General features: G+C 44.7%; 1 protein-coding gene across 1 annotated transcript in view; it reads right to left on the reverse strand.

Annotated features, from left to right (window-relative positions):
• Positions 1-922: 922 nt before the first annotated feature.
• The window catches only part of LOC310788746 (transmembrane protein 266-like), a gene marked incomplete at both ends in the record, with an annotated part of 78,679 nt that continues 65,984 nt past the window's right edge, over positions 923-13,617 (reverse strand). The window contains 3 exons of the mRNA XM_083650305.1: positions 923-1,455; positions 1,904-1,966; positions 4,572-4,767. Of these exons, the coding sequence (XP_083506431.1) occupies positions 923-1,455; positions 1,904-1,966; positions 4,572-4,767 (792 nt within the window). The remainder of the gene's footprint in view (positions 1,456-1,903; positions 1,967-4,571; positions 4,768-13,617) is intronic.

The following is a 13,617-nucleotide window of genomic DNA, read 5'->3' on the forward strand; positions in this document are numbered from 1 at the left end:
CACCTGCATTTGGCAATGACTTCCTCCATATTAAGTTTACAAAAATGTCAGTAAACATTAAAGTGCAAAGGATTTGCTGCCATTCAGGGCACCTATCTTTTAAAGGTTCATGCTACAAGCACTCGACTCCAGTCCAGTTTCCTTTTAAGAATCCAGTGATTTCATTTTCACTTCGCCCGCACAAATGAACCCTACTAACTCTTGAATCACGTCAAACAAAAAATACCGTTGATCATGGTCCATGGTTTCAAATCAAACAAATACATCTCAGCGCTAGAAAGGAAAAGAAAGAAATTGGTAAGAAGTTGGCTGTTTGCATGGTTCAACCACTTATGCACTCTGTTTGAGAACCACACAATAAATAATACAAGTTGTTAATACAAATCAAAAATAAACAAAAAGAATAAATGTACTCAAAATGTGTTTGGAACTTGGTGTTGGTGTGCAACACTGTTCAGTACGGAACTTTTGTTCAGTATAGGCTTGAATGGCCCGTTGCTGGTTTAATTTCAAGTTCAGTTCAGTACATTTGGGACCTATTCAAAGTGGGAATTCCTGATGAAGATTGTGTCCAAGAACACTTTGTGAGACTCGCCCTCGCTGGGATCGTATTGTCTTTGTTTGTGCTATATCAGGGGCATATCTCATTTCAAAAATGCCTCAAGGAGGAACAGCGGAGGTTGTACAATATGGAAAAGGGCTGTTGGCCTAGCTTGAGTTCATCATGTCATCCCTGCCATTGACTTGACATTGAACACATGTTGAAGAGAGTCTGTGTCAGCTGGAAGCTCTGAGCCTGCTCTGCGTTTTGCTCCGGCTGCTTTCACACAGCAACACAAACATCTGATTTGTAACTCTTCTGTGACCTCTGACCTCCAAACAGGTTGCTCAACACTTTGTGTCTGTGTGTAAAACGGAGCATCTATGTATCGGGCAGCATGTGCCCCAGCGCTGCGTCGGCCGGCCCCAGCAGCCGGTACTTGTCCTCCAGGGAGGGCTGAGCGCCGCCCTGCAGGTGGATGAGGGGCTTGGTCTGCAGCAGCACGCAGCCACGGCCGCGCCTCTCCTCCTGGTTCCTGCAGTTATACATGTTGATCCTCTTCTCCAGCTCGGGGCTGGGAAGCTTCAGGTTGACAGGGTCCACTGCCAGGCCCTTTTGGCCCAGGCAGGAGTCCTCCGAGAGGGAGCAGAGCAGCTCCTGCACCACCGTGCGGCCGGAGGCGGAGGGGGGGCGGCAGTAGTTCAGACTGGGGTCCTGGGCCTCTGTGGTGGAGGAGCCCAGGGTGTCGGGGCGGGCCGTCTGGCTGCCGCTGCCGGACTGTGATAGGTCGGGGGAGGCGTCGCTCACGGCGCTGCCCGCCCGCTCCGCAGCCAGCAGGGCGTTTGAGTGGACCGGCTTCGGGTCGGTGGGGAGGTGGACGTCGATGGCCGCCGTGGTGATGATGACCCGAGCACCTGAGACAGATGCCCCGGCATCTTGCGGCCCGTTGTGTACATTTGGGAAAAATCAGACAACAGAAAGAAAAAGAATGTAGCCCTTAACTACACACACACAACACATGTACACAACCTTAACTACACACACACACAACACATGTACACAACCTTAACTACACACACAACACATGTACACAAGCTTTTTTTTCTGAGAATGAATGATAAATGTAATACTGAATTTAGAAGGTTAAATCCATTATGTAACATTCTATGTAGGCTACCATAAGTAAGCGAAACAAGGAATTAAGATCATATATTTTAATTCAATTAATTTAAGTCTTATGATCAATCATAATTTAAGTCTTGTGATTTAGCAGCCAAATTGCTACTCTGATTCACATTAGTGTTGCTGCTCTACATATTCTAGCTTTGTGTGATGTGCAAAATGTTTTCCATAGTCACTTACCACTGCTTGCTTCAGTGTAGTACTGACTGATATAGTTGTTCATGTCATCACGTGCAACTGGATCTGAGTTTAAACAACAAAAAACGTAAATTATTACAACAGCAAATAAAGCAAATAAAAATACATTTTTGTCTAAACCCACGTCTCAAACCGATGCTCTTATGACATCACCATGCCTATGACATCATCAGTGATGTCACAATGCACAATTGCTCAAGTGACATCACTGATGACGTCACTTCCGGGACTTTATGACATCACTGATTACATCATCAGTGGGACAACAATTTAAACAGAGAAATATTGCCCACATGCTCCCTTTTAGATAGATATAAGCACATATATTTCATGTTAACAGTATACATCACATGCAAGTAATCAATCTATGGTCAAATCTAGTGTGACAGACACGTACTCCTACGTCTTTCTTGCTGGGAGTCCCCCTTATTTAAATTCTACTTTAATAGGATGCTACTCTTTTTGGATCGTCCGCACTCAGTTATGTTACCATTTTAATGGGGCAAACGGGTCCAAATGAAAAAATTCACAAAGACAAATAGGACTTGTCGTACATCTGCCCCAGGCCTGAGGCCACAGGTGCTTTGTAGGCAAGTCCGAGCTAAGCTGTACATTAGCTGCACCCTAGTGCATAAGAAATAAACAGGAATGAGAGACATAGGGGGAGAGTGAGTGAGAGAGAGAGAGAGAGAGAGAGAGTGGGAGTTCTTTGTTCAGGCAGTGTGCTGAACGGCTCTGATCTGCTCTGCTCTTCTGCTCGCTTGATTGGTCCTGAGCTCACTGTCCACTGGCTGAGAGGGAGCCCAAAGTACCCTGAGTGCTAGCCCCGCCCCCCCCTGAGTGCTAGCCCTGCCCCGCCCCCCCCCGGGACATGCTGCAGACTCTGATGGGTAATTTCATTTATTTTTCAGTCTAAAATATTAATCCCAGAGCCGCCCCTGGAGACGAGGCATTGCGCTCACTAAAACAAGACCGAGACAATCGCTGTGCAATTAATAACACATGAGTCTCAGAACAGAGGATGTGCTGTCCGGCATGCGTAAAAAGCCTCTCGTCCTCTATCTGTGATAGTCAGGCTGTCTATGGCAGTGCTTCTCAAATGGGGGTCCGGGGACCCCCAGGGGTCCTTGAGGAGGTTCCAGGGGGGTCCCCAGCCAAAAGGGGGGTAATTTATTTTTGCTCTGATTCCATTCATAAGTAACACAATGACTATTTTGGTCATGGGTTTTATACACTTTCTGTAATAAAACATCTAAAAGCATCAATCTTATTATTATCATATGGGGGACCGTGGGACAAGATCCTATCAAATGGGGGTCCATGGTCTAATTTTTGTCAGTTTAGGGGTCCCTCATGTGGAAAAACTTGAGAACCACTGGACTATGGGAACGGAGAGATAACATGCAAAGGTCATTTTAGTTCCCTAAATTATGACATGTTCCATAGCATATGCCAAATTTTATTGTATGTCAAGTTACTTATCAAATAGTCCATAGAACTGGATGGAGTTATAATGTATTTGTCTTTTGTTTAGGCACATTCTCGTGTAAAATATTGGCTTTGTCTGCTTAGGAAACAACCCGTTTACATTTGTTTGAGAGGCTGTGCAACTAGGCTATCAGACCGATAGGGTGGGGCAATCTGAAATGTTCCTTTTGACCACACTTCTTCTTCTGTCTTCTTCTCTTCTAAGTGCTCATCCCAATGACCATGTTTTCATAAAAAGCCACCACTTGTTTCCGAGAGCCAGATTTCCCACTATCCCCTCAGGGTGTTGTGTTGTGTGGCTGCTGTGGAGCCCCCTGGTGGCCCCTGGTGCCCTATTGTGGTTTTCAGGTGGAGGGGAACAGATGTTGACAGAGGCGCCCACTCTCTCCTAACAGCAAGGCCCAAAGCACAGAGCACTCTGTAGCTGAAATAGCCCGAGCGGTCTGGGCCGGCTAGGCTGGGGGCAGTAAGAGACATTAGTTGGGGCAAGACAGATGCGACGGACGTAGTGTTGGAGAACATGCTTGTTTTCTCCAGGATCCACCAGATCCTAAAAGCTTCTTTGCCCCCCTATTGATCCCACAGTGCCTGCGGTCAGATGGCTGTTGCGTGGGAGCATGGGGCGGCTAAGAGCCTGGCCTGGAAGAGGCTCCAGGGCTACTTGCTCCAGCATCCAGTTCACCTGATGTTCCACCGTTTGGGACTTTTTGTAGCACATCATTATGTACATACTTGATGCTGCACCTCTCTCCAGGTTTGTCTTGCTGCTTTCTCAAGCAAACACATCGTAGTGAAGATCGAAATGAGCCCTGCTTTTATGACACAGGCCTGTCTGCCATGCAGCCTTCAGTTTGAGAAGATCTTTTTTTTATTGTAGTTAATTATAGCATACTGCACCAAGATCCTTAGAGTCGGTTTGTACCAAAACACAACACATATATTTAAGATGCAAAATATGTGGAATTATTTTTCAGCTGGCAGTAATTTACTATTAGAAGTAAAAACATTTTTTAAGATTCATTTTATTTTTAAAACAAGTGTGTTTTACATCACTGGTTAACAAATATGATCACTTGACCCCGCCCCAAAATACATGTAGTATATATATATATATATATATATATATATATATATATAATAGTTATATATAACTGTAATATACCTGCAGGGGGATGGGGCTCCCTGGGGTTCCTCTGGCCACCCTCATCGTCTGACTCCCCAGGAGTCGAGCCCTCCACCACCTGGAAGCTCCTGCTCTGTTTGCCCCACACATGGTGGATCTGCATGGCTGCTTCACGCTCCGCCGACAGGTCCAAGTCCTGCTGGGCCAAGTGGGCCCTCAGCTGCCTGATCTCAAACTGGAGAAGCAGTGTGTGTGGGTGTGTGTGTGGGGGGGGGGGGGGGTGGAAGAGAGGGTGGTAAGTGTGAACAAACGGAGTAAGGGAGAGGGATTTAAAAAGCAGGGGTGAAGAGGTTGGAGATGGAAAAACGTGCGGGTGGGAGAGAGAGAGAAGCGGGAGAGGAGAAACCGAAAGAGGAAGAGAGGGAGGAAGGAAGGAAGGACAGAGACAAATATGAGGTGAAGTGGTGAGGGAAGAAGTGATCTATTAATACAATGAGGCATATGTTTCAACACAAACTCAAACATTGACAGTAATATGTATTACTGTATTACTTATATTCTATAAGATACATAATGTAGACCAGGGGTCAGCAACCTATGGCACGGGTGCCACCTCTGGTACGCGAAGGGTTAACCACTGGCACGGCAGCGCACAGTAGCAATAAGTGCGCAATTGAGATTTTTTTTGGTAGAAATGCTGAAGTGCCCCGTCAAATTACCTACTTCACAGCCATTTGCAATTGCGCAGCATGTTATTTAGGATATTTACGGTAGTGGCCCACTCTCTGCCTCTGATTGGTTGCCTTCCGTGGCAGCAGCAGAGCAATCTAGTAAGACGCCACTAGATTGCTCTGATGCTGCCATAGAAGGCAACCAATCAGAGGCAGAGAGTGGGTCACTACCGTAAATATCCTATACACACATGGCTCTGGGCAGCAGAAAGCAGGTGAAAAATGCCAGCGCAGAAGACAGAGAAGGACCGTGCTGTGTATCTTGTATATTTCAGTGTCCTGATTTTGGAAGGGATAACGTTAAATGTTGATGTGCGAGTCATTAATCTTGGTGTGGCACACTGATTGACAAGCAAAATTAAAAATGGCACTTCATATCAAAAAGGTTGCTGACCCCTGATGTAGGTGCAGTAAGGTCATCTGTAAGATACAATATGTAGACACGCATGGTATCCATATGCACTACATTACAGACAATAGAGCTCTTAGAGATGGCTTGAGCATTTTAGTAGCTGTGTCCTGATTGATTTGGATCAATTTCTTCATTAGGTTTTCTCCAGACCTGACAAGTCATCTTGAAAAACATCAAGGCAAATTACTGATGAACTGTTTTCAGCATTACTCCATTACAAGTATCCAAATATATCCGAGGTATTTTCTACAACATTATGCTTTATTGATGTATTGATTTGGGGTCTTGTGAATAAGTGCACATCTAAGCACCCATTGACATGAAACACTTGTATGCAGTCTAGAAAGCTTCTTCAATGAAAGTGATTACAAAATAAGAAATATGAACACATTGTAGCAACGATCAGAACAAATTATACTGCATCATTTTCCTTCCTTTAAATCTGTCAATTTAGCGATGCTTTTTAATATTCTACATTGTTGTATTCTGTATAAGTGTAGGCTTTGAGGAATCTTCTTGAAATGTGTGGAGAGATTGAACTTGTATGTAAGGTGTTGCTGCCCTCCTCTGGTGGTTTATCAAATGACAACCTCTTATCTGGCAAAGGGCATTATGGGCTTGTGTGGCCCAGTAAAACATTTACAGTCTACACAGATGGCTCTATGATGATGTGCACCTAATGTGTGAAAGCTGGGAGAGCATGAGACAAGAGAGAGAGAGACAAACAACATGGCTTCTTTGAGCCAGAGGAAGGAGTGTAAAGCCTTAGAAAAACCTCACTTAACCAGAGGGACCCTGTGGCTCAGAGGGTTTGATCATAGCCCACCAGTTTGAAGCATGGTAGTTTGAGCTTCAGGCATTTTTGAGCCCGTGGGTTCGAGCCTCAGTGAAAGCATGGATTTTGAAGAACAACTTCCCAAGTGAAGACTGAAAAGCTCTGACAGAAAAGACATGAGCTTGTAAGACTCAGTGGCTCACAGAGTTCGACAGCTGTGTGAAAGTCTTGAGGTTGTGCGTTCGAGCCAGTCAGAGAATTTTGAAAGTGGACACCCAGACGAAAGACTGAAAAGCCCTGAGAAAACCTGTCTTACAAAAGCTGACCCGGTAGCTCAGAGGGTTGTTTTGCTGCCCAGCAGTTTTGAGGTTGTAGGTTTGAGCCTCAGTCAGTTTTGATTGGCGAAAGCCAGAGGAAAGAGACAAAAGTGCCCAGAGAAGAGCTGTGAGTGTGAGCCTGGTTCGATTCCCACACCTCCACCACATTTGCTGAATTTTGAAAGTCGACAGCCAGAGGAAAGAGTGAAAACCTGCGAAAAACCTGCCAAAGAAGTATGACCCAGTAGCTCAGAGAGTTGGAATGCTGTTGAGCAGTTTGGAGCTTCTGAGTTAGAGTTTTGAGGTCGTGGGTTCGAACCTCAGTCAGTTTAATATGAATGGTGACATCATAGCCAGATGAAAGAGACAAAAGCGCCCAGAGAAGAGGTCTGAGTGTGAAGGGGACCTGGTGGTGTGATGAATATGCGGAAGCATGCGGGTGGCTGGGGGGGGCCTAGCTTCCTTCATCAGCTTATATTTCTATCAGTGTTTAAACTGATGATAAAGAAGCATCACTGCTGCAGCTTATAATGTGAACGTGTCTGAAACCAGTGTCTGATGATGGGATTGAACTAACAACATCCACATGTTTATCTGAGTGAGCTACAGCCCACCTCCTGTGTTTAGATGGTAAATCATCTCTTAGTCCTCTGTGACAGTATTTTCCTGTGTGTACCCTCTAACACATACCCGCCACACAGGGGCAAATGTATGTTGCCCATGTGTGCTTTATAGTAACGTTCAGTCAGAACTCATTTATAATAATTAAGCCCATAGTTAATGAACTAATCATGTACAAAACACACACACAGTCACATATTTTATATACTGTATATGTTGTAAGCCTAATTTTTGCCATCACAGCTGCTTTTTACATGTATGGGATAATACAGGCTAATATACAAGGTGTCCCAAGCTCTGAGTCATTATAAACTCAATTAGCTACACAAGCTAATGTTCACATTCAGTCCTTGTATATTTCTCTAATGTGTTCATCATTCCTTTCCTCTGTGTGTGTGTGATTGAGAAATGAATTGCAGGTGGTGTTCATCCTAATTGGCCTGGTCAGGTGTCAGATTGCTGCTGGCTGATTGGCTGGTGGAGAGCATTTAAGCCAGCTGATTCCATCCTGTCGCCCCTTGCTCTCCTCATTCCCAATGATGATGGCTGCTGTGCTGACTGCTGTGTTCTGTCAGGTAGGAACTGTGTGTAGACCTACTTTAGTAGTTCTGCAGAACTTTATTAAGATGTGTCTTTATCTTGGTAGACCTGTGCAGTCTAAACTGTAAATAGTTACCTTCCAGATCTACACTTTTGTACACTGTAAATAACACTTACCCAAGTAGCAGAAAGTAGGGGGAGAAGCCCTTTAGTTTTTTGTAACATTTTCTGATGTTTATTTTGTAGGAGCTTATAGGTAAGAGCTGTGTCTCTTATTTAATCCATCATTTTCTTTTCTTAGGTAAATTTAAGGTTGGGGATTAGTTTGATTGGTTAGTTGTGTTGGGGCCATGCTGTGCTCTGAAACTAAACCTGCTACTTGTGAACTTGTGATGGTGGTTTGGCTGATCATCCTTGGGAGTGGGAAGAGTGGGGGCACTTTTGTGTTGCGGTCCCGTTCCCCGAGGCCGGTTCTTAACATAATAGACCCTTCTCACGGGGGCCATTTTGGGTCGAAAAGACAGGGTAAACACAGGTGCAAGCAACACACTAATGAGGGTTTCCAACTTCCAATGATTGGAATTTGGAAACCCTCATTAGTGTGTTGCTTGCACCTGTGTTTACCCTGCCAATTTGACACAAAATGGCCCCCGTGAGAAGGGTCTATCGGGTGCTCGTCTGCTTTTCTCATTCGTCAGCACGTCGTGTGTGTATATATATATTTTATGTTTGTCTGGTGGGCAGTCTTTGTGCAGGTGGTAAATGGTGTTAGTCAAGGTGGCTTTGCATGGAGCTGAGGAAGCTCATGGTGGTAAAGCTGGTGGAGATGTTTGTTGGAGGAGGAGCCGGTCAGAGGGGACCAGTAAGACTGAGGAGGGGCGTGACAAGGCAGGGCCGTCAGTAGCACCGTTTCTCCTCTTTCTGTGTAGACTGCTACCCTACAAGAGTCTCCGTACATAGACTTGCCTGTCACTCTGACTCCCAAGCCGTCTAAATCAGCGATACAGACGTATTTACAAGTGTCACAGAAACATTTCAAAGCCACATATTGAGAAGAAGAGTTCATAGCTTCTCGACGTCGGGGTTAGAAAGCTCGACGCTGCTCATAAATGCCTCTTTTCATCTGAAGTCTGTGCTGGTGATATTTTTTACCGAGCCTTTGGCCAGAGTGGCGCTGTTGAGCGCTCTGACGGCTGAGAGCTCTAACCTGGAAAAAATATCACCAGCACAGACTTCAGATGAAAAGAGGCATTTATGAGCAGCGTCGAGCTTTCTAACTCCGACGTTGAGAAGCGATGAACCCTTCTCAATATGTGGCTTTGAAATGTTTCTGTGACACTTGTAAATACGTCTGTATCACTGATTTAGACGGCTTGGGAGTCAGAGTGACAGGCAAGTCTATGTACGGAGACGGGACTCTTGTAGGGTAGCATAGTCTACACAGAAAGAGGAGAAACGGTGCTACTGACGGCCCTGCCTTGTCACGCCCCTCCTCAGTCTTACTGGTCCCCTCTGACCGGCTCCTCCTCCAACAAACATCTCCACCAGCTTTACCACCATGAGCTTCCTCAGCTCCATGCACACCATTTACCACCTGCACAAAGACTGCCCACCAGACAAACATATAAAATATATATATACTCAGATGACGTGCTGACGAACGAGAAAAGCGGGTGACCCCCTAATTATGTTAGGAACTGGCCTCGGAAGGGGACGGCAACACAAAAGTGCCCCCACTCTTCCCACTCCCAAAGATGATCAGCCAAACCACCATCACATGTTCACAAGTAGCAGGTTTAGTTTCAGAGCACAGCATGGCCCCAACATCAACAAATCAAACTAATCGCCAACCTTAATCTTACCTAAGAAAAGGATGGATTAAAAAAAAAAATAGACACAGCTCTCACCTATAAGCTCCTACAAAATAAACATGAGAATGTTACAAAACTAAAGGGCTTCTCCCTCCTACTACTTGGGTAAGAGTTATTTAGTGTAAAAAAGTATAGATTTGGAAGGTAGCTATTTCCAGTTTGGACTGCACAAGTCTACCTAGACAAGGACAGATCTTCAAGTTCTACAGAACTACCAAAGTAGGCCTACACACAGTTCCTACCTGACAGAACAAAGAGTCAGCAGAGCAGCCATCATCGGTGGCAATGACTGCAAGGGTTGGCATCCCATTAAACAGTGCAGACACAGTTCGTGAAATAAAAACCTATTAGCTATAGCATTTAAACATTTGAGTCTGTGTCATGTGTTCACATCATTCCTTTCCTCAGTGTGTAATTGAACTGAGTCCACTCATTGTACTCCCAACTATGATGGCTCTCTGTTGACTCTTTTCTGTGTTCTGTCAAGTAGGAACTGTGTAGGCCTACTTGGTTCTTCAGAACGTTAAAATGTGTTATCTTGGTGGACCTGTGCAGTCTAAACTGTAAATAGCTACTTCCAGCTCTACACTTTTGTACACTAACATCTTACCCAAGTAAAGTAGGAGGGAGAAGCCCTTTAGTTTTGTGTAACATTTTCTCATGTTTATTTTGTAGGAGCTTATAGGTGAGAGCTGTCTTTTATTTAATCCATCCTTTTCTTAGGTAAGTTTAAGGTTGGGGATTAGTTTGTTGTTGGGGCCATGCTGTGCTCTGAAACTAAACCTGCGACTTGTGAACTTGTGATGGTGGTTTGGCTGATCATCCTTGGGAGTGGGAAGAGTGGGGGCACTTGTGTTGCGGTCCTGTTCCGAGGCCGGTTCCTAACATAATTGGGGGCTCGTCCGCTTTTCTCCTTCGTCAGCATGTCGTCTGAGTATATATATATATATATTATATGTTTGTCTGGTGGGCAGTCTTTGTGCAGGTGGTAAATGGTGTGCATGGAGCTGAGGAAGCTCATGGTGGGAAAGCTGGTGGAGATGTTTGTTGGAGGTGGAGCCGGTCAGAGGGGACCAGTAAGACTGAGGAGGGGCGTGACAAGGCAGGGCCGTCAGTAGCACCGTTTCTCCTCTTTCTGTGTAGACTATGCTACCCTACAAGAGTCCCGTCTCCGTACATAGACTTGCCTGTGACTCTGACTCCCAAGCCGTCTAAATCAGTGATACAGACGTATTTACAAGTGTCACAGAAACATTTCAAAGCCACATATTGAGAAGAAGGGTTCATCGCTTCTCGATGTCGGGGTTAGAAAGCTCGACGCTGCTCATAAATGCCTCTTTTCATCTGAAGTCTGTGCTGGTGATATTTTTTCCAGGTTAGAGCTCCCAGCCGTCAGAGCGCTCAACAGCGCCACTCTGGCCGAAACCTCGGTAAAAAATATCACCAGCACAGACTTCAGATGAAAAGAGGCATTTATGAGCAGCGACGAGCTTTCTAACCCCGATGTCGAGAAGCTATGAACTCTTCTTCTCAATATGTGGCTTTGAAATGTTTCTGTGACACTTGTAAATACGTCTGTATCGCTGATTTAGACGGCTTGGGAGTCAGAGTGACAGGCAAGTCTATGTACGGAGACTCTTGTAGGGTAGCAGTCTACACAGAAAGAGGAGAAACGGTGCTACTGACGGCCCTGCCTTGTCACGCCCCTCCTCAGTCTTACTGGTCCCCTCTGACCGGCTCCTCCTCCAACAAACATCTCCACCAGCTTTACCACCATGAGCTTCCTCAGCTCCATGCAAAGGCACCTTGACTAACACCATTTACCACCTGCACAAAGACTACCCACCAGACAAACATAAAATATATATATACACACACACACACTCAGACGACGTGCTGACGAATGAGAAAAGCAGACGAGCACCCGATAGACCCTTCTCACGGGGGGCATTTTGTGTCAAATTGGCAGGGTACACACAGGTGCAAGCAACACACTAATGAGGGTTTCCAAATTCCAATCATTGGAAGTTGGAAACCCTCATTAGTGTGTTGCTTGCACCTGTGTTTACCCTGTCTTTTCGACCCAAAATGGCCCCCGTGAGAAGGGTCTATTATGTTAGGAACCGGCCTCGGGGAATGGGACCGCAACACAAAAGTGCCCCCACTCTTCCCACTCCCAAGGATGATCAGCCAAACCACCATCACAAGTTCACAAGTAGCAGGTTTAGTTTCAGAGCACAGCATGGCCCCAACACAACTAACCAATCAAACTAATCCCCAACCTTAAATTTACCTAAGAAAAGAAAATGATGGATTAAATAAGAGACACAGCTCTTACCTATAAGCTCCTACAAAATAAACATCAGAAAATGTTACAAAAAACTAAAGGGCTTCTCCCCCTACTTTCTGCTACTTGGGTAAGTGTTATTTACAGTGTACAAAAGTGTAGATCTGGAAGGTAACTATTTACAGTTTAGACTGCACAGGTCTACCAACATAAAGACACATCTTAATAAAGTTCTGCAGAACTACTAAAGTAGGTCTACACACAGTTCCTACCTGACAGAACACAGCAGTCAGCACAGCAGCCATCATCGTTGGGAATGAGGAGAGCAAGGGGCGACATGATGGCATCAGCTGGCTTAAATGCTCTCCACCAGCCAATCAGCCAGCAGCAATCTGACACCTGACCAGGCCAATTAGGATGAACACCACCTGCAATTCATTTCTCAATCACACACACACACAGAGGAGGAAAGGAATGATGAACACATGAGAGAAATATACAAGGACTGAATGTGAACATTAGCTTCTGTAGCTAATTGAGTTTATAATGACTCAGAGCTTGGGACACCTTGTATATTAGCCTGTATTATCCCATACATGTAAAAAGCAGCTGTGATGGCAAAAATTAGGCTTACAACATATACAGTATATAAAATATGTGACTGTGTGTGTGTTTTGTACATGATTAGTTCATTAACTATGGGCTTAATTATAAATGAGTTATGACTGAACATTACTATAAAGCACACATGGGCAACATATGGCCCCCTGTGTGGCCCGCGATGGAATTGCAAAAAAGTTTTTTTTTTTTTTTTTTTTTTTTTTACAGTGCACCTGAACGCAACATGCAAGATACCCGCTGAATAAGTGTCCAAATGTTCATGTCATTCTGGCCAATACTCTTCTGTTATAGCATTTCAGTCTGGAATATGGAATATCTTTCAATAATCTTTATGACTAAAAGGCCAAAAGTAATCTTATGTGTAAGAAATGGCTGTTCTACATTGAGGTAGAAATTTAAATAATTAACTTGTTGGTTTTGGATTTATTTAGCTTCAAGAGTGCATGTTCGTGTGACCCTCAACACAGGCTTTGAGAATCCCGGCCACTTACTGATACTTGTGCTTAAATTAACCCACTCATATTCTGGTTTATTTCAAGAAAAACATTTTGGATAGTGGAAATTCTAATTGGCTGGTAACTTTAAAATCTAGCAGCCATATTGGCAGGTGGTGAAAAAAGTTAATTTCAAGCCCTGCAGGGAGAGTGTGGTGACATAGGAGTGAGTGAGAAAAGGATCAAATATTGGTGCTTAAGACTGAATAATGACATCACAACTGTTAATTTAAAATTAGTTATTCCTCTAAACCTGGCTTCAAATGCCCCAATTTTTTCGCGCTGGCGCCGTTCAGCCCTCAGCAAAATCTGGTAGCGAGGACTTTTTTTGTGGCCCTCTCTATCATCAAAGTTGCCCATCCATTACGGCATGACAATATTTGTTCGGCCCCCGGCAACAATCTGGATTTCTCATG

This window comes from Poromitra crassiceps (genome assembly GCF_964638095.1).
Source record: "Poromitra crassiceps genome assembly, chromosome: 14".
Lineage (NCBI taxonomy): Eukaryota > Metazoa > Chordata > Actinopteri > Beryciformes > Melamphaidae > Poromitra > Poromitra crassiceps.